The 26,544-nt window shown below is 37.7% G+C and overlaps 4 protein-coding genes across 4 annotated transcripts; 2 read left to right on the forward strand and 2 right to left on the reverse strand.

Annotated features, from left to right (window-relative positions):
* The first annotated feature begins 1,757 nt into the window (after positions 1 to 1,757).
* LOC106431900 (ethylene-responsive transcription factor ERF113-like) lies at positions 1,758 to 4,157 on the forward strand. Its single transcript, XM_013872742.3, has 2 exons — positions 1,758 to 2,152; positions 3,383 to 4,157. The coding sequence occupies exons 1-2, from the start codon at positions 2,050 to 2,052 to the stop codon at positions 3,949 to 3,951; spliced, it is 672 nt and encodes a 223-aa protein (XP_013728196.2). The 5' UTR covers positions 1,758 to 2,049; the 3' UTR covers positions 3,952 to 4,157.
* Positions 4,158 to 12,159: 8,002 nt separating this feature from the next.
* LOC106431953 (indole-3-acetic acid-amido synthetase GH3.15) lies at positions 12,160 to 15,068 on the forward strand. The gene is made up of 6 exons (XM_013872801.3): positions 12,160 to 12,373; positions 12,466 to 12,761; positions 12,848 to 12,949; positions 13,042 to 13,182; positions 13,376 to 14,034; positions 14,320 to 15,068. The coding sequence occupies exons 2-6, from the start codon at positions 12,472 to 12,474 to the stop codon at positions 14,907 to 14,909; spliced, it is 1,782 nt and encodes a 593-aa protein (XP_013728255.2). The 5' UTR covers positions 12,160 to 12,373; positions 12,466 to 12,471; the 3' UTR covers positions 14,910 to 15,068.
* Positions 15,069 to 21,936: 6,868 nt separating this feature from the next.
* LOC106431950 (transaldolase-like) lies at positions 21,937 to 24,389 on the reverse strand. Its single transcript, XM_013872798.3, has 7 exons — positions 24,041 to 24,389; positions 23,686 to 23,857; positions 23,530 to 23,579; positions 23,155 to 23,455; positions 22,666 to 22,854; positions 22,414 to 22,596; positions 21,937 to 22,337 (listed from the first exon to the last, which is right to left on the reverse strand). Exons 1-7 carry the CDS (start codon positions 24,208 to 24,210, stop codon positions 22,092 to 22,094), a joined length of 1,311 nt encoding a protein of 436 aa, XP_013728252.2. The 5' UTR covers positions 24,211 to 24,389; the 3' UTR covers positions 21,937 to 22,091.
* Positions 24,390 to 24,637: 248 nt separating this feature from the next.
* Positions 24,638 to 26,465, reverse strand: LOC106431951 (cytochrome b-c1 complex subunit Rieske-2, mitochondrial). The gene is made up of 2 exons (XM_013872799.3): positions 26,140 to 26,465; positions 24,638 to 25,473 (listed from the first exon to the last, which is right to left on the reverse strand). Exons 1-2 carry the CDS (start codon positions 26,327 to 26,329, stop codon positions 24,833 to 24,835), a joined length of 831 nt encoding a protein of 276 aa, XP_013728253.1. The 5' UTR covers positions 26,330 to 26,465; the 3' UTR covers positions 24,638 to 24,832.
* Positions 26,466 to 26,544: the final 79 nt, after the last annotated feature.

Genomic DNA, 26,544 nt, shown 5'->3' on the forward strand with positions numbered 1-26,544 from the left:
GTTTAATGAAATTTAAATTTATTATGATTAGTTTATTTTTGGGTATATCCGTATATGTTAAATTAATTCTACAACTGAGTTAAATTTTTAAACTTATAGATAAAATACAAATAGAAGTGTTTTTTTATCGGTTTGGTTTGATTTGTCCTTAGTTATTTTTACTCAGTTTTCTATTTAAAAAACATCTTAAATATAATTTACGAATCAGTACGATAACATGTATTATGATGATATACACTAAACAGATATAAAATTTTAATAAATTTGTTGATCAAGAAAAAGTTTTGTAAAAAAAAAATGTTTTGTAGATTTGATTGTATTTTTATTGGATGTGGCTCGGTAGTACTCGAATGGTATTTGGTTCAGCTTTGGTTGTTTCTTTCTATATTTAAAATTTTAAATATTAGTTAATAAATATTAATTTGATTTGATTGGATTTGACTATTTGAGTAATATCGAATTGTGTTAATCGTGGAGAAATAAGAAGCGGATTTTGAGATTTCGACTGGGACGGGTTCCATTATATATAATTTAGTTATTTTATTTCATTTTCTCTTCTGGCCATTTTTGGATTCACGAATCACGCCGCTTTTGTTCCTTTTCAAAAAAATAAAATTGCCTTTGTTTCTCTTTTACTTTGCGTCATCAACCTCGGATATGTTCTCTTTAACTTCACAAGGAAAACTACAAATATGCACATAGTAAGATCGAAATAGAATTCGAATTTCAGGTGGTTTTTGTTCATAACATTTGACTTATTGTGATATGGCTGAGCGATAATATCGTGATATCATTACAAAAATCAGTGGTTTTAATTATGCTATATTTATGAAGAAATCATATACTATCTCTGCAGAGCAGTCGTTTCCATTGTGTTATGGCACAATGTCCTCCCCCTCGTTTTCTCTTTGTGTTTGAAAGCTGTAATGTGTGTTTCTCTTCTTTGTGCATTTTTGTACTCCCCTTAAATAATATAGATGAAAACCTTTAAAAAAAGAAAACAAATCAAATACTATAAACAGTTACCGGTAAAACAAACATAACAAATCATATATATGTACCATATGTGAATATCCGCTCCAAATATTTTCTTATATACATTTTTGTAATATATTAGATTATACTCTCTCTGTTCTGAAATGTAAGATGTTTTAGGTAGTACACACTTATTAAGAAAATTATTTTTTACCTAAAAAGTATCATTAAAATTATAAATTAAAAACTTCTCAACCAATTACAAAATAAAATTATTAAATTTGATAGACTACACAATCTTATATATTGGAAAATAAAAATTATTCTAAACATCTTACATTTCATAACAGAGAGAATATATATTATATCTTTTAGTTTTTGATAGCTTATTTATCAAATTAATTATTATACTATCAAAATTCACAAATAAAGAATTTGAATCTTTAACTTTAGTCTCATTTATATAATTTCCTTAAATTTTTATTTATTTTCCAACTAACTTTGAATTGAACATGGATAAAAACAAATATAAACCAAAAAAAAACCAGAATAATGACTAGTTCCGTTTTCATTCCAAATTTGTGCGTAACACTGCACCAAAACATGCGAAGCTTAAGCTCCCAAGAATAAAGATTGAGAAAAAGAAAAAGAGAACTATGAACTCAAATGAACGGTCCCACCCCGCACCATTCCAAAGATTTAGTTTATTAATTATTATATCCTCTTTTCTTGTAGATCCTTCTCTTTAAAAACCCTCTATTTCTTGACCTCTTCTTTCCTCATAATATCAATAGCCTAGAGGAAAGAAAACCCTTGTTTGCTTCCAACTTGTTCATCACCAAGCCAACTCCATGTTCTAGTCGCTCCCTAGAATACTAAGCTTACAATCAATTTGTTCAAACTAGTTGGTTCCTTCCAAGGTCTTGTACACATACGTACCACAAACACGTGTTGTTCTTTCTCTGTGTGTGTGTGTGAATTGTAAAAGTGGATCGAAGGTATGGAAAGGGATTGGTTCCACCGGAAACGTCGGCGGCGGAGAACCCTTCTTGGAACGAGTCAGATGTCACCGCCATGATCTCCTCTCTAAGTCGTGCCATCGAGTATCCAACAGCCGACGGACACGACCCGGTCAAAGAAGAGCTTGATAAATCGGATCAACTACAACAAGACCAAGGTAATTAAGTAGTTACATATTAAATCCACATGTTTCTTCACCATATGTCTCTAATAACAGCTTAATCTTTTAGCTAGCTGATGTAACTTGTTAGAATATGTTAAGTAACTTAACTTGCTATTAATAACTCTTTCGATAGTTGCTTACTTGCTTGCTTAATAATAAAATTAATTAGGGGAAAAAAGGAATTGGTATGTTAGGCTCAAGTTCAGGTTCAAGTTCAATGCATCTGTCATTTAATTTACTTTCCGTAAAGAACTTTACTTCTTGTCTTTGAATTGAACCACCGATCTGGTTTCTACGTGTCTGTCTTTTTTTAATACATCTAGACTTCTTTTTTGTTTCTTTTGAAAGTACTAGTTAGATGATATTTTATCAACGTAGGCTTTAACTCGTCAAACATATATATAGTCTACATATGGCTTCTTACCTAACTAGATGTGAGTAATTTTAACCACGCACGGTTCTTTGATTCATTTCAATCAATTAGTACTAATTGTTGTATTTGATCGATTATTCTTTTATCAACTTTATGTATGTCCTTTATTCTATATTTTGATTTATGTAAACACGATTAACTTGTGTTTAAGGTGAGTTTAACGACCAAAAATGTCATACGACTCATACTCAAAAGTAGTTATCAAAAGTCAAGTCTTAGTTTATATTTTTGTTGATTGATATTCACAACATCACATTTTGTTCTTTGAATTCTAAATTGTATTTATAGATGTGTCATGTCATCCTGTACGCACAATAATACAACTGAAACTAATCATTCATAGAAATAAAAACTCATGTATTATTCTTTCTAGAGAAAAATAATTTAAGTTGATGATTTTTTTTTTAAATGGTAGTTGATTACTAATAAGTTTTATTTTGCTCAGTTTAATTAGTTTTTTTTTTGTCAATATGCATCTAAATAAAAAGTTAAAATGTTAAGAGTGTGAGGAAGAACAGTTTTAGTATATTTTGGAAAGTTGTATAATCGACATATTTTATGAATCTGAAGTAATTTTTGATGCATTCTTTCATTAAATCATCTTTTGTTCCTTTCAAGCTGTTAATGAACATTTAAACTAATTTTTCTCAAATTATTTCCTTGCTGTAAGTACAATTAAAATCACACGTATACTATCTTCTCATGCATGTAGTGCTCACATGCAGTATTATTATTATTATTATTTCTGTGTTACATGCAAAAATAATTATTTTATTTCAACGTTCTTCAAGATCAACCAAGAAAAAGACACTATAGAGGGGTAAGGCAGCGACCATGGGGAAAATGGGCGGCCGAGATCCGTGACCCAAAGAAAGCAGCCCGTGTATGGCTCGGGACTTTCGAGACAGCAGAAGACGCCGCTTTAGCCTACGACCGAGCCGCCCTCAAATTCAAAGGCACCAAGGCTAAACTCAACTTCCCTGAACGTGTTCAAGGCCCATCAACCACAAGCTATGTTGCATCTCAATCTGGCACTGATCATGCCCCAAGAGGAGGTAGTGAATTAATGAGCTCACCTCCTCAGCTTGGTCCATCTTCTACTACTACCACTACTACCTCGTGGCCAGTGAATTATAACCAGGACATACTTCAGTACGCTCAGTTGCTTACAAGTAATAGTGACGTTGATTTGTCGTACTACACATCAAGTCTCTTCAGTCAGCAGCAGCAGCCTTTCTCAACGCCATCTTCATCTTCTTCTTCCTCGTTAGCTTTCCAACAAACGCAGCAGCAACAACAGCAGCAGCGCGAAGACGAGAAGAGCTATGGTTACCACTATTATAAGTACCCAAGAGAATAATACAATTATTATTGCCTATCGAATAAGTTTTATTAATCTCTACTGTATTTTCATTTCGGTTTTTACTTCCGTAACCTTTGTTACTATATAGAGGCAAGGACGTTGCAACAAAAATGAATGAACGAGACGCATGTGTATCGTTTTTTTTTTCGTTTTTCCTTAATTGTTAGTAAGATTTGGATTTGTTGAAGTTCACTGTTTTGACACATGTAATTCCTAGAATTTAAATTCGGAGAAGGCATATACAATGTTCAAAATATATTTTATTTTATGGACATATTTTTAGATGACCAGTTAAAGACGATAATCTCAGAAAAAAAACGATATATAGTTAGATCTATAGTTATATTAATATTATACTAGATTCTGACCCGCCCTTTAAAAGGGCGTGTATATTTTTTATTTAAAATTATATAATTTATCAATTTATTATTTGAGATTTTGTACGTATATTCTTATTTCACAATATCATTTTATATTTCTTATTCATTTTATAAGAATTAAATTTGTTGAATTGATGAGATATAAGATTTACTCGGTATATTTTAGACTAAATCAATAATATATATTTGGAGGGGTTTTCATAGTTTTTACCAATGTTTTTGTATTTGATCTAGATCCGCGGTCGAACCGGTAAATTCGGTGACCCATATATATTATGGTTCAGATTTAGTTAAAATTCAATATTTAAAAACCAGATAAATCCGTAAAAATCATAAAGTCTGTTACTAACTCGCAATCCGACACTGGTTGACCGGATAAAATCCATATAAATCTGATTATATTTGTTTTAAAATGATTCAACTTTTGATATATTTTTAATGGTACATAATTTAAATAAACTATATGATTTGTAATTTTTTTAATTTTGATAATGCTTTTACTATATCGTTTAATTTTAATGAAGAAAATGGTGATCAAAACTAAAAAGTATATATTGTTTTTTTTTTGGAAAAATTATTATATATATTTTCTCATTTAACTGTATCCATTTATAATTCTGATCTTTGTTTTGTTTTATAAACATATTTGTGGTTTAGCTCCATGTCCCCATCATTTTTTTGTATACGTATGTAAGTCTTTAGTAAATCAAATATAAATAGCACATTTTTATTATATTTTTATTGGGACCTCGAGATTGTTTTTAACAATTGTAACTCATAAAATGTAGTATTTATATTTATTAGCAAAAGAAAGAATGATGTTTCGTAGTGATACGTAGTTATAAAATATGGACTACGTATATATATATATTTTTTGTAAGCTAAACTACGTATATTGATATTTTATAGTCATAAAAAACCCAATAATATTATGGTTGAAGACGCCGTAATATTAACTTTCACATGAGTGAGTATGATTTCATATTCTATTTGTAATCAAATATGAACATGTCCATGTTATAATGTTATATTATGGTTGATGTTACTATTGAGCACGTAAACGCATAGTTATAATGTTATAATGTTACAAAAAGAACCAGTTATAATGTTATATTATGGTTGATGTTACTATTGAGCACGTAAACGCATAGTTATCAATGTCATATTGGTTTTAACACATTTAAAAAATGCGGGTAGCTTTATAGTTATCAATGTGTGTTACGGGGGTATTAACTGTTATAAAAATATAATTATAGATACGTTATTAGTTATCCCGCATCTTTACCAAATTTCTGTTTTTGTTTGATTAAATAAAATATATGGGTGCAGTTATAAAATAGTAGCAGCCGATAATTAGGCAAGATAAGTGGTGGTTACATCCACAATATATATGCAGTTACATTAAAAAGCATGTATCATTAAAATTTTAAATTGGACTCAACTAATATCAATTGGGCATGTTCCTGTTTTAATAGTATTGATAAGTCTATGTCATTAGAATAAGAACCAAATATGTAAATAAACCTCTAAAAGAAAACAAGTATGCATGAGAACTGATAGTGTATTTTTATATAATGGTGTTCGAAGGAATTAGTTTTGTCCTAGGGTGGATTGCTAATCTAGAGGTAATTAGACCTGGCGTTTAGACCACGAACGTATAACTTAGCTGAGAAACCGAGACATTAAGGTTAAGTATTTAGTGGTCTCTCTTTACTTGATCGATCAAGAAAAGAGTTTTTTTCAGTTGCAAAAAAAAGAGTTAGTTTTTTTTTTGAACAAAGAAAAGAGTTTGGTTCTAGCATATTTTTTTTAAACTAATAGGTTTAACCTAAAAGTTTTAACAAGGTAATCTTAAATATCTAGAATCATAAATCTTAATTATTCATAGCCCAATAAAAATTTCTGATATACCCAAAATTTAAATGATAAGATTATAAATTAAATGTAATATGCGTATTTAGGAATATGTCCACTAGATCCATTTTTTTTTTAAAAATCACACATTAATTAAGGTTATGACTTTTGTTATAATATATAAGATTTCTTCCGTTTTAATAGAAAAAAATGTTTTAAGAAAAATATTTTTTTCTATTATACAATATAAGATATTTTTAAACATCTTGTTAATTTAACCTTTAGAAAACCTATTATTTTAAATTTTATTCTAGTGATACGTTTAAAAATAATTTATTAATTTATATGTATTGAGACAAAAAATAATATATTATAAAAAATAAAAAATGTATAGTATATTTCAGGTTTATAAAAAATAGGAGAAGTACAGTGCCTCTTTGGATGCCTGAATCCCTACCTGTCAAATTGATGCATCATGGATCAGTTATGGCAACGTCAGTGGTTTAGGATGGAGTCTTAAGGATCAAATGGACTCAGAATACTTCAGACCAATGACGTATTACAGGAGCCTCTCAGCTTTGTATATTGAAATGGAAGGTTTACTTTAGACATCCTCTTGTATGAGAAACAGAAGGATAACCTCGGTACGGTTCGAGACGACTGTTCGGACTTAGTGGATATGACAAAAAACCGATGGATTGCCAGCATTCGCGGCAGAGATCGAAGTTTTCTAGAAGCTACAGGAAGACTTTGAGGATGTGAGTCTGTCTCATATTCCTTGGAGTCGGAATGGTAGGGTATATACGTTAGCAAAGGATGCAAGGATCAGAGGCTACCTTTTTTCTTATATATATCAGATCCGGACAGATGAAAATGTTCTTAGGAGAATCAGTTCGTATGTTCTCCACTTGATCTAGATTAGATGGATAGATGACAAAAAAAAATGTGGAAACTATTTGAGAATTTGATTCATTCATTCTAAAGAGTCTTATAAGAAAAAAAGATAGGTAAGCATTGAGTAGATAGGGTCAAACATTTTTTTTCTTGTTTAAGTGTGATTAAACAATCACAAACGATCACAGTAGGAATATCGCAATCGCTAATCATTTAAAAAACAAAAAACGTGTTCAACTGTGAATATATTCCCAAAACCAAAAAGTGTGTAGAATATAGTGAGACTTATCTTTCCACATATTCATGTGTCTTCTTTAGAACGCATTTATGTAAATACATGCATCTATATGTGAGTCGTCCCACTAGTTTTAATTTTTTATCATTTATACTCTTTTCACGAAATGACGTTTATTTGGATTATTGGCACATGTGAGAGTAAGACAAGCAAACTTGGTCTCGAGATGTACATCGAGCTTGGCCCACCAAAGATAGTAGTTTGAACACCGTGCAACTCTCATTATTGTATTTGATTGGTCTTTCTTCTGATCGTCTCAGCACTTTTCAGCATACATTCCTCACCAGTTATACTATTCATTTAATCAAATATATTAATACACCATAACACTTACATTATAATATCCACACATGTTCATCTGAAAGGTACTGGATATACAAAAAAAGTGAAACTTTTATAAATTGAGTAAATACATAGATATATTCCCGGTATCTTACTCCTAGATAATTGATGTATGAGATATTGAGATTAGATGCGATGATGATGTATATGTATCCAGCAAAACGAATATCTTCCCTAAGACTTTGGCCTTCTCCGAGTTCGCCCTAAGTGAAACTCTCCCGGGTTCAGTCCCCAACGTGCCGCCTCCATGGATCTCTGCAACTTCATCACGGTTGTGCAGCCTTCCCTCATATGAAGCAGCTAACCCTTCTCATAGCTCCGTTGGTGATTTCGTCTTCTCTGTCGTGGTTCCGTCCTCCGCCTCCTCCGTCGCAGTTCCGTCCTCCTCCCGACCCGCCGCCCCGTACGTCTCCTTCTGTGCCGCCAGAACCGCCTTTTGAAACTCTCTCTCCGTCAGAACCGCCGCTTGAAGCTCTCTCTCCGTCAGAACCGCCGCTTGAAGCTGTCTCTCCGCCAGAACCACCACCTGAAACTCTCTCTCCGCCAGAACCACCAGATCCTCCTGACGCACCTTTCACTCTCGTGTTTCTTCTGCTCCTTGACACATCCTGCGCCTTTTCTCAACCGGTTTCAAAAGCTCCAGATCTGGAATCTTGTTTGTTGAATATGGCTTTTGTGTTCTGTGATGAGGTTGCTTCTCTTGTGTATGTTGGTGATACAAGCTTTGTCTTCAAATATTGGTATCCTGCAGATTGTAGTGTGGTTCTTTGCTGGTGTGATCTCATACATTCTACTCGCCCGTTGAGTATGATTGTCATTGTATCCATTGAATCAACAATGGGTTGGTCGATCCCCATCACCATCTCTGTCTCTCTTCCTCGTCCATTTATCCAGGTTTTATCAGAAAGATTCTCTAAATTAATGCTGGATGATGAGTTGATATCTTTGGTTTGGTATTTTGGACTCTCTCGTGGTCCCTTTACTGCAGTATGCAGTTTCTTTATTGCAGTATGCAGTTCCATCTTTGTGATACTCAAGTCCTTTCAGTTGTGGCAGCTTAATGGATTGATGCATCACATATCCATTCATTGTCTGGCTTCCTCCGTTATGGAGTTTGTTCCTCTCCCAATTTCATTATCTACTTTATGTGGTTTTGTTGCAGGGAGTGTAATGTTGAAGATTAGAGATACTTCTAACACTGAAGTTCTAATCAAAGGCTTTATAGCCATGTTGAAGATTGTTGATTGTGCACTTGTTGCTGCTTCAATCTTGGAAATTATATCATTGATTGTGGTCTCTAATTTCCAAGGCGTCGTCTCACTTTACAGCTTGATGGTCGTTGAGAATAGAAGACTTCTCAACTTCATTAGTTGTTTAAGCGTTTTGTATGCCCTTATCCTTCTATGTTGTATTTGCTTCTTTGTATTAGTTGTTTGTTTAGCCTATGTGGCTTTGTTTTCATGTTTTATGAACACTTCTTCCATTCGTGGAGAGTAGCATCTATAAAATTTCAGTTTGACCAAAAAAAAAGATGCGATGATGTAGAACGATAAGTGAAGAGCTTCTTGAGAGTTACGCATGCGGAAAGGCAGAAGGAAATGGGTCCCATCCCACTTGGTTACGTCAAGTGGTGTTATTTTGAGAGGGCTATCTTCGAGATCCTATGACCCAGTTATAATCATCTGCAAATCCCGATACATATCTTTCCAATTCTTTATTTGTTTATGTAGTATAAAATTTCCACAGTCAAATTTCTAACTCGATTATGATACTACAGTTTCACACACAATCTCTACTCTGCACTACGTCTAGCAGGGTGTTGTTTTATGTGATCAATCTGACCAAGTGTTCTGTGAGCCATTTTCGGTAATTAGTTAGTTTCTATCAGCTTCAAAAAAAGAGATTGTATATTTTATACTATTGTAAACAAACATTGATTAACATGGAAAAATAAAAAAATTTAGAGAAAAAGACGATTTAAGAAAAAACTAATTTTAGAATTTGTATATTGATAATGTGAATAAATCAATTTACAAGCCTTTACAGTTTACACATATATATACAATCTCAAAATTTAATATTTTTTCCGTTTATGAAAATTTCATTATCTACCAAAGACAGTTTTTCTAATCGATTAAAACATACTGTACAACAATTTTTTTGGATACATACCCCCAAATGTTAGTCTTATAACGATTTAATCCGCCTTATGTCTATGATGACCAAATCATTTTATTAATATACTCTAAGTCACTCCATAATCAGTATTTACTTCTAATTTTAACTATTTTTATTTCTCCCGAAATGTTATTTTTCAGAAAGTGATAGGCCATTACTAAGAATCAAAACAATACCCATAAAATGATAACACGAGAGAAGTTGAAAGGGATATGATGAAGTTCCGGATCTATATATCTTTATCGATCTATAGCTATTTTCAACAGTCTTCGGGTATCTATGACACACGAAGACTTTAAGCATGCTTTCGGCTTCAATAAATTCAAACATTGCGGCTGCTTTGCGATGATTCCATAGAGTGGAACTTCCCCAGATACAATAATGATCTTCGCATGCACATGCACTCTTATTATTATGTGCATGGATTGATTTCAATATATTGTCAGTCATCTACGTGCATCTTTACTGCTTTGTTCTTTTTCTTTCTCACTGGTATTCATACTAAACGGAAGACAGTTTTTCTAATCGATTAAAACATATCAGTTTACACATATATATACAATCTCAAAATTTAATATTTTTTTCCGTTTTCTTACTACCTAACTAACAACAAAATCTGTTTTTGATTATTAAAATTTGTGTAAAACCGACTTTTTTTCTTTTATATAGTGTAAAAGTATTTCCAACCCATCTCTACTTTCATGTTTATATTTTTTTCTAAAATAGAGAAATTCTATTATATAGACGTGGATTTACTCCAATATATGCCTCTATAATAGAATTTTTCTATTTACAGAGAAAAATATAGAGATATATTATTTTCACCTCTAAATATAAAAATAAAAAATAACTTTATTTATATTTTTTTCTAAAATAAAAGAATTCTATTATAGAGGTCTACCACTATAATAGAGATTTTTATTTTAGAGAAAAATATAGATACATGCAATACAATGGGGATGTTCTAAGGTTGGAAATAAGTCGCATGTTATATGTACCTCTATCCGTTTTAAAGATTTTAATTGGTTAATATCAAAAATTAAAAGAATGGTTTTGTAATTTGTACACATGTATATACGTTTTCTCTGTCAAGGCTTTCATGAGATGATGCTACTACGTAAGGGAAAAAGCTCATGGCTCATGCAAAGGCTGTCAAAATCATTGAACACAAATTAAAGCCTTTTTACGCACCTAAAGTCCAAGATAAGTTTACGGGAGGAATAAGCCCAAAATAAGTGTAATCTAAATCAAATTCTGAAAAACAGTGAAAATTATAAACCCACGAAGAGATTAGGCTTTGATTCTTAAGTGCAACTTGGTTATCGGCTGCGGTCTCCCTAGTACGATGGCTGTGAGTGAGCGGTGAGCGAGATTAGTGTCGGCGGTGAGACGGGACCTAGATCGCGAGTGTTTCGAGCCATTGGCAACCTATAATGATTTGATTAGTCAATGGATCTGGAGCTTTTTTGTTCAACAACTCATCGGTTCAATGTGTTTGCTTAGTCGGGCAGATGAACCGGTACATCAAATTAAACCGGCTTCGTTTGCGGTTCAATTCAAGCATTTTGATCCAAATTAGTTTTCAATTAAAGATTTCTTTCCTTGAGAGAGTTTTCAGGACAAATAATTCTACGAATGGCAAGAAATCATCTAATCCTAACCACCACTGCAATCTTAAATAAATTAAAGTGGCAATCTGAGATCATAGCATTTCTAGTAGAACTTTTGAATACATATAAAAAATAATTGGATTTCTCAAATAATTTCAACTTACATAAAAGTTTTTTTTGGTAATAGTTATATATATATGCGTATATATAGGACTTAATCATACAAAACAAAAGTTTGTTTTTGTTGTTTCAAAAGTTACATAATACATTTTTAATCAAAAACACAAAGTTACGTAATACATTGTTAAAAACTAGAGAATGAATTGAAAAAAAACTAGAGAATGGACAAAAAAGTTGCATTGTCGGACGAAATTAAAGAAAGAAGAACTTAACCGTACTTCGGATTAGGTTTGTCAACAAAAAGGCCCTGTTATAGTGGTCGAGTCACATATTCTACAAATTTTTGTACCTACAATTTACAAATATCATGACTTGCTTTTATGAAGACGTGTTGAACTACAAACCTTTTACTACACAATCCAGCTAGATATCTAACATTAATGGCTATAGAAATGTCCTTTGTAAACACCAAAGGTCCAAAAGTAAAGTTTCAAAGCAATTCCTGGTACATGTACCAATCATGAAATCAAAAATGAAATTGCTTACTACTATTAGGCTAGATTTTTTTACTCAAATCCTCTTTCTTGAAAAAGAAAAGAACATTATCATTTGGGATATTCTGGCACAGTTCTCCACGCCACACTTTTTTGACATGTTTTGTCTGCTTCCTCCAAGATCTCATCCAAAGTTATGGGTAGAGAGACATATCTCATTCACTTCTCCTGAACAGAGCTCTTCACTCTTTTGTAAGTGATTTCTCTATCCACAAGTGATAAGACTTTGCTTTAACATATGTAAGCGAGAATCAGTGTTTTGCTTTCTGTTATTACTGTTGCAGGCAATCATGTTGCCAAAGTTCGATCCAACAAACTCAAAAGCGTGCCTGTCCATTCTTGAGGATGTGACAACCAACGCAAAGCAGGTTCAAGATTCCGTGTTGGAAGCAATACTTTCACGCAATGCTCAAACTGAGTATCTTAAAGGCTTCCTCAACGGTCAGCTCGATAAGCAAAGCTTCAAGAACAACCTACCCGTTGTGACCTACGAAGACTATAGACCTTATATTGATCGTATTGCCAATGGAGAGTCCTCTGATCTCATCTGTGATCAACCCATCATTGTTCTTTTGGTCAGGTATACCTTTTTTAATCTAAAAAAACTATGCAGATTAGTATAGAATATGTAAAGAGTGAAGGAAGCAATTGTGTGTGTGTTTGCAGCTCAGGTACTTCAGGAGGAGTTCCAAAGTTGATACCTATGACAGCAGAGGAACTAGAACAGAGGATGTTGTTTTCATCTCTACATAGACCTCTAATCTCCAAGTAATGAGTTCCAAAACTCCATTGTAATATCTTTATTTCTTAGTTGTTATGAAAACTCAAACCCGTTCTTGGTAACGTTTTGCAAAATGCAGGCAAATAGAAGGGATTAGTGATGGAAAATCTCTCAGCTTTTTCTTTGTGACCAGAGAAGGCAAGACAGCCTCTGGCTTGATGGTCAGGACTATGGTTACTTGTGTTATAAAAATGGCCGGCTCAGCCAACAAAGATATGTGGTAAACATTTGCTCCCATATCACATTCAATGTTCTAAAAATCATTCAGCAGTATCCGTCTAGGCGGCAAATTGGTCATAAATCATTTTTAGCGGAGTCTAAGCGCCCGCCTAGACAATAATCCTCTATAATCACCGCCTTACGATTTTTTTGAACATTACTTACGTCCAAAAAGCCACTTACATGATCTACAGGGATCAAGTACAGATAAGCCCACATGGCCTTTATACTTGTGACGACACTACCCAAAGCATGTACTGCCAATTGCTTTGTGGACTTCTACAACGAGAAAATGTATCTCGCCTTGGTGCACCATTTGCTTCTTCCTTCCTTAAAGTAATCAAGTTCTTGGAAGATCACTGGAAGGAGTTATGCTCCAACATAACGACAGGTCGTGTCAGCGACTGGATCACAGACCCTCAATGCCTTTCAGGGGTTGGTAAGTTCCTCAGCGCTCCAAATCCAGAACTAGCGAGCCTAATCGAGCAAGAATGTGGTAAAACATCATGGGAGGCAATAGTGAGGAGACTATGGCCTAATGCAAAATGCATTGAAGCCGTTGTTACTGGCTCTATGGCACAGTATATACCGATGATGGATTTCTATTGCGGTGGTCTTCCTTTGGTTTCATCATTCTATGCCAGCTCTGAATGTTTCCTAGGTCTTAACTTAAATACTCTGAGAAAGCCTATTGATGCGGCCTACACCATTATTCCAAGTATGGCATATTTTGAGTTCATAGAGGTCGAGAAAGACCATCAAGAAACTAGTCATGATCCCACAAAGAACATTGTGGATCTTGTTGATGTTAAAGTTGGACATGACTATGAACCTGTTATAACAACCTTTTCAGGTAAGTCTATTTTCAATTATTTTCTTAATGTGTGTCAATAACAAGTGCAGTCTCAAATTATTTGAAGTCCCATTATATTTCAACATATAAAATAATAGTTATAAAAGAATAACTTTCTTATATATGTTTGGCGTTTTTCTTCTTCAAATTATAAGCTGTAAATTTAGCAGTCTATCTAAGAGTTTAAAGTTTTAGACTATAATTTATGTATTATTTTTAATTTTGTACATCAACTTCGACCGTTTATTTCCACCTATCAATTAACTTATATTATTTGATTTACAGGTCTTTATAGATACCGTTTGGGTGATGTTTTACGTGTGACTGGTTTCTACAACAACGCGCCAGAGTTTCAAGTCGCGGGAAGAAAAAAAGTTGTCCTGAGCATCGACATGGACAAGACCTACGAAGAAGATCTCCTCAAAGCCGTAACAAACGCAAAACTCCTCCTCGAGCCACATGACCTAATGCTCATTGACTTCACTAGCCGTGTGGATTCCTCTTCATTTCCAGGACACTACGTGCTCTACTGGGAACTAGGGAGCAAAGTCAAAGACGCAAAGCTTGAGCCTGACGCTGAGGTTATGGAGGAATGCTGCTTCACCATGGAGGAGTCTCTCGACTCTATTTATAGAAAAGGACGTAAGAATGATAAGAACATTGGACCGCTTGAGATTAAGGTTGTCAAGAGTGGTGCCTTTGATGAGCTTATGAACTTCTTTGTGTCTCGAGGCTCTTCTGTGAGTCAGTACAAGACGCCGAGATCAGTGACGAATGAAGAAGCGTTGAAGGTGTTGGAGGCGAGTGTAGTTTCCAAGTTTGTTAGCAAGAAGATTCCGTCGTGGGAGCTACATGAGCTGCATTCCAGTCGATAAAACCGTTGTTACAACAAGCGTGGAACATGAGAGAAATGTCGGCTACAAATAAATAAGAGAAAACAGAACCTTGTATTGAATATGTAATCGAATACAAATAAATTATCGGCTGATTCGGATAAATTTAAATATTTTTCATACAAATATTTTTTTGAACAATTCAGTTCTTTCAAGTATGTCAGATAAAAAAATTCTGGATAATTTGGTTTATAAATGATATTTTAGAACATTTAGTAAATTTTAAATGATATAAATTGTATTTTAGATAGTTACATACCAATTTGCTTCGGTTTCGGTTTTCGATTTTCGAGATATAGAAACCATTTAAATATTTGTGAACAATGAATATCGGTTTGGTTCTGGGTTCCTTTTTCAGATTCGGTTCAGTTTTGAGCTTACTCACAATATGTAAAAAAAGTTACTTATAAATAGAAGAAACTCCAATTAAAACAACATAATACAAGAACAAGTGTGAACTGGGTTCGAATTGGTAAAGAACATTAACAAAAGAGGTGAGTAAGAATAGAGAGAGATGCTCCCAGACACAGGTTTCGAAAGGAGTCTTTAACCGCTAGACCAAAGCTTATTCCAACGAACTGCCCACCGGTTTCTCTCCCTTTTTGGCAAGGTTTCTCTGTTATACCCAGATCTTTTTCAAATTGTTACCACTTCAGGAAGAATTTGTGAGATCTCGTCAGGCACTGCGCTTTAACCCACCGGGTTCTTCCCCCGACCCGTGGTCGGAGGGACCGCCGCCGATCCTCTCCCTGAAGCTCCGACGACCGTAACTCACAGTTTACAACAGGAGAAGAAGCTAAATCGAAGATGATGTCCAAATTTTCTTGCTAAACTATTTTGATACAGGGATTCCTGTCCGTAACTACCTTCAAAGCTCCATTTTACCAAGATTCTTCCTCAGTTTCGGAACACAGTAACTGCTAGAAACTCTCAAGTAGAACAAAGACCAAAGCTTCAAATTGTCTCGACCTGGTCAGTATGAGTGGACGACTCTCAAGAGAAGAGAAAGGAAAGAGCCTGTGCTTCGAGGCTCTTGAAGCTCCACGGACAGCTCGCATCAAAGCAGCCCTTCCAGAAACTACCGCGCTGAATAATAAGTTCTCCCTAACGCTTATTGGAAGAATCACAAACCCATCCATCCAACGAATCTGGCCCCTGATAGCCTTCTTCACGGAACTCTGGAAGTCGGAGGTGAGACCTGTGGGAGCAGACTTGGGTAATGGACTTTTTCAGTTCCAATTCGAGCGTGAAGCTGATTTGATGCAAGTTCTTGAAAAACGACCTTACCACTTCTCAAGGTGGATGGTGATAGTACAAAGATGGGAACCCACGATATCAAAATCATTCCCAGCCCTCATACCATTATGGATAAAAGTACAGGGTATTCCTATCCATCTATGGGAGGAAAGCACGATCAAGAGCATTGGAGAAGATATCGGTGTATACGAAAAAGCAGAGATCACTCCCGTCTCTATCAGAATGAGAGTACAAGTAAACGGTCTTCTCCCCCTGATTAAATCTACGATCATCGAATACCCAAATGGGGGTGAAGTTGTGGCTACTCTAATATATGAAAGGCTTGAAAAACATTGTTCAAAATGTTTCCGCCTGGACCACGAACTGAAGGATTGTCTGGAGGCAAAACACCAAAACAGAGCACGCCTTACAAGCCTAGGGCAAACACCCTCACAGGAAACAAGCCTCTCAAAGCAAACACCGGCTAGATCTGATCAAGACACTTACAAACCCCGGGACAGAGAGCCACAAAGAGATGGATTGTACCGCTTCTCTGCCTCTAGTACTACAGCACCACGCGAACATTGGATACATAGGGAGCCTAGGGAGAACTCTAATCTCAGATCCTATAAGACACAATCCAAAGTATGGGAGGAAAGAGGATCACTACGACGATCCTACCAAGCTAGAGAGCGGGCTAGAAAGCCTGAGGAGCGACCTCCCCGGCCTCCAAGAGACCCAAAGGCTTATCGTAATCCCACATACCAAGGAAGAAGCTACTACCGAGAGGTTGTTAGAAAATCTGATCAAAACAAAGATGCGGGATCAACTGCCTCCAAGGTACTGGACGAAAATATTGTGAGGGGGGCTCCCCTACAATCTGATATGGCTTCAGTACCACCAGAGGCGCTGCAGAGAGCTGTTGGCGAAGTCAGAGATGTCATGATACAGTACACTAAAAGCTCTGACCCAACTGAAAGTGCAGCGCGCAAAGAAAGAATGAGAGAAGCGGAGGAACAAGGGGAAGTAGAGGAGACTGCGTTAAAATTAGTTAGAGCCAATCTTGTTGCTGAAGCTGAGAAGCGGAGATTGGAAGAGCATACTACCCCTGAAAGGATTCCAGCGACTCAACGGTTGAGCTCCCCCAGCTCACACCGAAGTTCAAGACAAAAATCAGATGGACAAAGCCAAAACTCCAAGTCACATGACCGTTTACCTGCATCTTCACGCTTGGGCCCTGTGTTTTTAGAGCAATCACATAACTCGGCAGAGCGGAACACAACTATGACAGAGAGAACTCCACCTGAACGGGTCCCAGTGGCCTTGCGACTAGGCACAAGCGCAGAGCTCCCAATCCCGGAGGTGATAAGAGATGCCCCCCACAAGGAAACACGAAGGCCAGGACGCCCACCTGGAAAAAGAACACTTCAGAACAGCCCCAGACTGATAGCTGGTGCTAGTTCTCGAATCAGGAGAGTGACTCAGAACAAACCTTCTCCCCGAAGGAAGCAAGCGACCGAGAAGAAGACGGGTCAAAAGGCTAATACTAATGTAGGAACGTCAAGAAGGAAAGGCCAGAAGGAGTCTTCTACCACAAGCTCGGAGAATAGACCAATATGTAACATGATCCCGGCTACTTCAAGGAAGAGGATGGATTTTCGAATTCCATCCATTCCCGGTCCTTAAAGATTATGAGCTGGAACTGTCAGGGGTTAGGGAATCCCCGGACAGTTCGACGTCTAAAGGAGATGAATCGCTCTATCTCTCCAGACATTATATTCCTAATGGAATCCAAAAATCCCGATCTTTTCGTCCTGAGCAAGACGAAACAGCTGGGGCTTGAAAATCACCTACTCGTCTCGCCAACGGGACACGGAGCAGGGGGACTAGCCATATTTTGGAAGCAGGAAGTAAAGCTACATGTACTATCCTCTAATGCGCATTTCATAGATACATGTATTGAGTATGAGGGCAAAACCTTTTTTGCGGCTTTCGTGTATGGAGACACTGATTATATGGAAAGAAGAATTTTTTGGAATCAAATGGTAACTCTGATGAATGGCAGAGATGCTCCATGGATTATAACAGGAGATTTCAACGACATCCTCTCAAATGAGGAAAAAGATGGCGGACCTGCAAGACCTGAAGGATCTTTTGATGACCTGAGAACATTTTATTCGGAGGGAGATCTGTTCGATCTACCACACTCCGGCGACATGCTCTCTTGGAGAGGTGTAAGAGGGGTAAATGGTGAACACCTGGTCCGGTGCCGTTTAGATCGAGTTGCCGCAACCAGCTCGTGGGCAGAGCTCTTCCCAACAGCGCGAAGTCAGTATTTGGCTCTTGAAGGATCGGATCATAGACCCCTGATCACAGTGTTAGAACCGGAGAATAAGAAGCGTAGGGGTTTGTTCCGATATGATCGCCGATTAAAGGACAATGCTGAGATAAAAGAACTAGTGAAGGACGTTTGGGAAGGTGCAGCAGACCGCCCTATCAGAGATAAAATCTCCTTAACAAGAACAGCTATTGTGGAATGGACTAAGAAGAACTACCGCAACAGCCGGCTGGTTATAGAACAGAAGAAACATGACCTGGAACTAGCGCTGGTTGATCCGGCTAATGATGGAAAGCTTATCCAACAAATCTCTGCAGACCTGGAGGCAGCATACCAAGCGGAAGAAGAGTACTGGCGACAACGCAGCCGCCTCTTATGGCTACGCTTAGGAGATCGCAATACAGGATACTTTCATGCTACTGCAAAGAAACGGAGAAGAGCAAATTCATTTACAGTGTTAGAAGATGATGAAGGCAACATGGTGTACAAAGAAGAGGATATAGCGAAGGTCATTGTGACCTACTACCAGTCGCTATTTACATCAATGGAGGGAAATCGAGCAGATACAGTAACTCGAGCACTTGAGAGAAGAGTCTCAGATGAAGAGAATGAAAAGCTCATATGCCAACCATCAGCATCAGAGATCCGAGAGGCAGTATTCTCTATCCACGCGGATAAAGCTCCCGGCCCCGACGGTTTCTCGGCCAGCTTTTATCACTCTAATTGGGATACGATCGGTCCGGATATAGTTACGGAGGTGCAGGGGTTTTTTGATTCTGGAGTCCTCCCGCCAAGGATTAATGAAACAAACATCAGACTTATCCCGAAGATTAAGAACCCACAAGCTGTAGCGGATTACCGACCCATAGCCCTTTGCAACGTCTATTACAAGATCTTTTCCAAGATTCTCACCAAGAGACTACAGCCGCTCCTGTCGTCTATTATATCGGAAAACCAGTCCGCCTTTGTTCCGGGACGGGCCATTGCTGATAATGTGCTTATAACACATGAGGTTCTTCACTTTCTAAAGACCTCAGATGCTGAGAAGAGATGTGCCATGGCGGTTAAAACTGACATGAGTAAGGCCTATGACCGTCTCGAATGGGAGTTTATTGAGCTTGTTCTAAAGCGGCTGGGCTTTCATCACACTTGGATCACTTGGATTTTGGAATGTGTATCCACTGTTACATACTCCTTTCTCATCAACGGCTCGCCTAGAGGAAGGGTACAACCGAGTAGAGGTATCCGCCAAGGGGACCCTCTCTCACCATACTTATTTATTTTGTGCGGTGAAGTACTCTCGGGTCTCTGTAACAAAGCAAGCGAGGAGGGTTCCCTAACCGGAATCAGTGTAGCACGGGCATGCCCCCAAGTAAATCACTTACTCTTCGCTGATGATACCATGTTCTTCTTAAGTGCAAACAAGAAGAACAGCCACTGTCTCAAGCAGATCCTCCACAGCTACAAAGAAGCTTCAGGCCAGACCATCAATGCCGACAAGTCATCTATAACCTTCTCCCACAAAACGCCACTTGAGATCAAGAGTATGATCAAAGAGGAGCTAGGAATCCAAAAAGAAGGTGGAGTAGGCAAGTATCTCGGATTACCGGAACAGTTTGGAAGAAAAAAGAGGGATCTCTTTACTTCCATTGTTGACAAAATCAAACAGAAAGGGAGCTCATGGTCAAACCGATTCTTATCAAAAGCCGGGAAGATGACAATGATCAAGAGTGTACTTTCACCTATTCCTTCGCACTCTATGCAATGTTTCAAACTACCTGTTTCACTCTGCAAGAGAATCCAGTCTGCAGTCACAAGGTTCTGGTGGGATGATCGAGAAGGACAGCACAAAATGGCCTGGACCTCATGGGACAAGATGACAATGCCCAAAGCTATCGGAGGACTGGGGTTCCGAGACTTCCAAGCCTTTAACGATGCTTTCCTAGGTAAGCTAGCCTGGAGGATTCTAAACAATCCGAACCTGCTGCTATCAAGGATCCTACAAGGCAAATACTACCACGCAGAAAGCTTCATGGATGTCACTGAAAAATCTGCAATATCACATGGCTGGCGTGGGATTCTTGTTGGCAGAGATCTTCTAAAAGAAAATATGGGTTGGGTGGTAGGAGACGGCTCGTCAATCAGCGTGTGGAATGACCCATGGCTCAGTCTTACCGATCAGCTGAGACCCACAGGACCAGCGACAGAAGCCTCAAGGAATCTAAAGGTGGCAGACCTATTTCATGAAAACTCTAAAATCTGGAATATGGAAACAGTTCAAATGCTGCTCCCACAATGGGAAGGAATTATCAAAGCAATTCAACCTAGCATTACGGGAGCGCCTGACAAGCAAATATGGCTGAGCACTCCATCAGGAGAGTACACAACAAAGTCTGGATATCATACAGCCATTGCGAGGAAAACAGAGGAATTGGAACAGGTCGAGGCAGCGGGAGAAGTGGAATGGTTTAAGAGTGTCTGGAATTTAAATACCTCCCCAAAAATTAAGATGTTCCTCTGGAAAGTGTTCCAACAGGCAATCCCCGTAGGAGAGTTACTTATTGCGAGACATATCCCATCAGATGGATTATGCAAGAGATGTGGTACTCTAGAATCTATAGATCATCTGTTCCTACACTGTCCGTTTGCAGAGGAAATTTGGAGAAACGCCCCCTTTGCAACGGCCATTGAGCTTAGCGGATTGATAGATTTGCAGAGTAACTGGCTTGATTTGTGTGGAAGATCTTGTCTACCACTAATCGGGATTGTCTCAGGCCAATTAGCACCCTGGATATTGTGGCAGATTTGGTGTGCTAGAAATAAATTTGTGTTTGAAGGGAACTCAGCATCAGAGGAGACATTGACAAAAGCGATAGTTTCGGCTAGAGAATGGATAAATAGTCAAGAAAAACAAAGAAAGCCGCCAGCTATAAAAAACCAACCTCGACTCCGGATAGCAGAGAACTGCACAGTCGTTACCACAGACGCATCTTGGAGAGCAACTACTCAAGCAGCGGGTCTGGGATGGACAATAAAATCGCAGCAAAGAATGTCTGAGTTTACCTCTTATGTCCAATGCGTTGGCTCGGCACTGGCCGCAGAAGGTCTTGCGATGAGGGAAGCGATCGCCAAATGCAGAGAAATGGAGATTCAACGCTTACATTGCCACTCGGATTCAGCCTCGCTGATAAAAGCCGTCAAGACTGGAGAAGCTCCACCGGAGCTATATGGAATTATGTCTGATATTACCTTCTTTTGTAGATCACTTGATGAGTTTTCTTGCTCTTGGATCTCGAGAGTACAGAACAATGCTGCTGATAAGCTAGCAAAAATGTGTCTGGTTGAGGGTGAAGCCTTTATGGCAGACACCTAACTCTTTTTCATGCATTAATATAAGTTGTGTTTCAAAAAAAAAAAAAAAAACAAGAACAAGTGTGAACATGAAACAAATGCCATATAACAGCTCTAGGAAACACAGTGTTTGAAGAACAAAGCCGAAGGCTCTTCTTTTATTCCATTATTACTACAGTAAACAAAACGAAGAGCCAAAGTTCAAATTCTGTGACGTTAAGCGTTTTCTTATCTTTTCTTCAATGGCTGGCTAGTTTGAGAGTGTTGGCCTTGTCTTGAAGTGTACCAAGCAGACTCTCGAAACTCTTCTTGAACGAGTCTACACCTTCTTCTTCCAACTGTTCTCCCACTTTGTTCCAGTCTATTCCCAGCTTCTCTAGTGCACTGTAAATCCCTTCTGCTTCTGACACATTCGCATCTATCGTCCTCTTCACCGTTCCATGGTCAATGAACGCTTCCAGCGCTTGATCCGGCATGGTTGACACCTAAACCCAAACCAAAAATATAAACACTTGTTTTGGGAAGTGAAACATGAGACGGCAAACACAAAAGATGACTCACAGTGTCAGGTCCAATGAGAGGAGCAACATATAAAGTGTCAGAGTAAGCTGGGTTCTTGACACTTGTCGATGCCCAGAGAAGCCTCTGCTTCTTGGCACCTTTCTTCACCAAAGCTTCCCATCTTGGGCCTGAGAACTTTTTCTGGTATAGTTGGTATGCTAATGCAGCTTGAGCCACAGCCGCCTGCAAGAACAACACATCAGGTGTTCACAAACTCATAAACTCATTCACAGCAATGAACCGAGATTTTACCTTGCCACGGAGGTCTAGAGCTTCTGGGGTACCAATCTTCTCAAGCATCTTGTCCATGAGAGTATCCACCCTACTCACAAAGAAGGAAGCAACACTTGTAACTCTTGAGAGGTCATCAAGTCCAGACGCCTCGAGTCCATCCAAATATGCATCGATCACTGCCTCATATCTAGCTATTGAGAATATAAGCTGCAACAGAACAGAACAAGGATGTATCATATAAGAACATAACCGTTAATTCCTGGAAATGTCTTTAAATATTTGTATACACCAACGTTCGTTTCGGGTTTTGAGACTGCTATAAATATGAGTCTAATCAGTTGTAAATTTATTCATTCACGTAATAATATACAAATTCTAAAAACGGGTATTTGCCTCAATATGTTTTGCTCTTGAGTTATTTGCTTTCTTCAAGTTTGATTCGTGTTTGTTCACAACACACTACAATTTTTTTAAGTATTATAACTCAGTTTAGGACAAGTTACTTACCGTGACATTGACACTTATTCCAGAAGCAATGACATCTCTGATGGAAGGAATACATGGAGCAGTAGCAGGGATCTTAATATAGACATTACGACGGTTCACAGACTTGTGAAGAAGTTTAGCAGCTTTAACAGTGGTTTTGGTATCATCAGCAAGCAGAGGTGAAACTTCAACAGAAACATAGCCATCCTCAGCATCAGTCTGGTCATAGATTGGCTCAAAAAGCTTGCAAGCATCTTGAATATCCTTCACCACAAGCTCCCAGTACGCTTTTTTAATGGCCGTTCCAGACTCCACAAGTGTCCTAATAAAAACAAAAAGAAACTGATTCTAATACAGCCAAAAAAGCATCATAAAGATATGCATCCACACTATTACCTGAACTGATCATTATAAGCATCTGAAGTGGATATGGCTTTCTGGAAGATCTACAAAGGTTTTAATAGAGTGAAGGAGTTTTAAGACAAAATGAAACAACCAGAGAGTAAAATAAAGGTAAAAGGGCACAAAGAGAGATGGTTATTAAAAAATTACCGCAGGGTTGCTAGTTACACCACGAACGCCACGGGCAATGAAGGGGATAAGATCAGTGACAGGACGGCATAGATTATCATACCAAGGACTCTGGCCTTCCTTCTCATATAGATCGTGAAGAGTGGTTCTCTTTGCAGTACTTCCATTTCCACCAGAGGCTGAACACCTCACACTGTAAAATCAACCAAAGGAAGAAAGAGTACATAAAATCAAATTCTGCTGCAGATAGAGAAACATATAGTTTGCTTTTCTTAAACCAACCTATCAACGTGAATTGCAAGATCAACCTTATAGCAAGAAAAAGACTATAGAGAGACAAGACACATGCATCAGTAAAGTTGATATGTATACTTACAAGAGGGAAGGTCTGGTCTGTTTGTTGTAACGAATAGAAAGATGGGAAGCAGAAGAAAGCTTGGCGTTAAAACTGCGGATGTTAACGAAGGATCTTGGTATGACAGAGGAAGATCTGGGGCAGGTGGAAGTTGCGGGAGTAAGGTTGGTGAGATTGGAAATGGACGCCATTTTTTTCCAGCTGGGGAAGTATGAAAAGTGTTATTCTTGGTTTGATCGGATGATAAAAACAAGAAAAGTGAGAACCAATGGGGTTTTGCTGGAATGGTGAGTTAGGTGGACTAGTAAAAATGATGGATTGCTGCTCTAATAGTTGTCTGATACAGAATAGTAACAATAATCCATCGAGCTAATGGTGTCTTATGATAAACATGAGAGGTTGCTTCACGTCTTGTAATAGCTGCTGTTAGTTTGCAAGGGGTCGTACTTTGACTAATCGTACTTTGAAAAGGTCAAACGTTTAGAAGACAAAATGAGTCGAGATACGGAACTCTTTGTTGTACATACAGCTTTTAATTTTTGATAGCGCCTACAAACTTAAGAGATACCAACTGATCTGTTTAGGCATGCATATGATAAGCATTAAACAATAAACACAGACTATAAACAGTCTTTCACCATCATCATCGAAAAACAGAACTTAGAGTACACGTTCAATAAATATGACAAGTTTCTTATTATTCAGCAAAAAAACAAGACAATCTTGCTCTAAATTGCCTTAATATTAAAAGAAAAAAACAGATGAGAATCTTTGAGACACAGACACTGTCTGCTGTTGTGCTTTTATTCGTCATTAACCAATGAGTAACTTATTCTCTTCCAAGAAGCTGTAGGTTGGTACCTCCAGGTTGTATGGAGCAGGACCTTTCCTAATCCTTCCAGAGATATCATAATGCGAACCGTGACAAGGGCAAAACCAGCCACCGTAGTCACCAGCATTCGGCAAAGGGATGCATCCCAGGTGAGTGCAGACTCCAACCACGACTAGCCATTCCGGATTCTTGACCCTGACCGAGTCTTCTTGCGGGTCTCTCAGAGAACCAAGATCCACACTATTAGCCAGCTTGATGTCATCTTCTGTTCTTCTCCTGATGAAGACAGGCTTTCCACGCCACTTCACTGTCACAGTGGTTCCAGGCTCGATGCTCCCTAGGTCGACCTCGAGGGAAGCAAGGGCAAGGACATCTTTACTTGCGGACATGCTGACAATGAGCTTGAGAACAAGAAGACGGAGAACAGAGGCGTAGACAAACCTCCCACCTGACAGGACGAAGTACGCGAATGCACGTTTGCTAGGGTCACCAGGTGGGTAACGCTCATGGTTGTGATCATCATAGACAATCTTTGAGTTAGGTGTCTTGACCGCCTCTACGGTGGCTGGTTCCGAACCAAAACCTACCTCATTCCCTTGAGTAAGGACTTGAGATGAGAAACCTAAAAATAGCATGAAAACTTAATATAGTTTACATTGGGATCAAATAATTCTACAACAATTAAGCAACAAAGGGACTACTACAACTATCAAGATGTGACAATTAACGAGTACATAAAAATGGAATCCATCCATGCGGTATAAGAATCATACAGTAACAGTAGAAGCATAACAGATTCATCAAGACAATACTCTACCACAATATCAAGGAAAAATAGCAAGAAAACAAATTCAGTTATCAGATGCTGTGTATATTATATTACAGAAAAAAAATAAAATTCCCAAGCAAATATGATAAGAAAATATAAATTTCGGAGCCTTTTTAATAAATCAGGATCAAAACTTTAGAGACCAATAAGCAAGTGTGAAACACATGGTAAGCTTCTTTATAATCTCATTTCTAATCCGATAAATTAACTCAAAAGTCCATTCCTTTCTAGAAGAAAGAAGCAATCATAGAAGGCAAAACTATCCAGGGGGCAAGGAGAAGACATCAATCTCTAATTCATGGGGAATCAAAACCTATAACACGTCCGTTCTAGTTCATTCCGTAACTCATTCATATAAGCAAAAAAAAAAATTAAAAAAAAATCGAACCTTTTTGATAGCACTAAAATCAAACACCTGAAATGAAAACTAAAATCAATCCAGAGAACAGGGGGGCAGACCTCTTACAAGGCTTCGGTGGTAAGAACCGAAACGAGAAAGGGCAGGTGAGGGGACAGATCTGGTGGCGGAAGAGGAGGAGGAGGAGTCGCCGCCATCGGAGAGGGTATGGTCGCGGGAGAGGGCGAAGGAGGTCGCATTGGTAGATCTCTGCGAAACAGAGAAAAGCCTCCTCCCTGCTACTCGCAGCATCTCTGCTCTCAGGGTGTAATGGCCGAATCTAGGGTGTTTGGTTCAAGCGAGAACAGGCTCTCAAAGGTTATGGACACGGCCGATGCAACAGGGGAGAAGAGTTCCGTAAAATTAGTCTTTCATGGAAGAAATGGTCAACTTGATTTTACTATAGTGTATTTAAAGTTTTTTTTTTTTTGTTTACATATATTTTGGTTTTACTCGAATATTTTGGT

Source organism: Brassica napus, chromosome A3 (assembly GCF_020379485.1).
Source record: "Brassica napus cultivar Da-Ae chromosome A3, Da-Ae, whole genome shotgun sequence".
NCBI classification, from domain to species: domain Eukaryota; kingdom Viridiplantae; phylum Streptophyta; class Magnoliopsida; order Brassicales; family Brassicaceae; genus Brassica; species Brassica napus.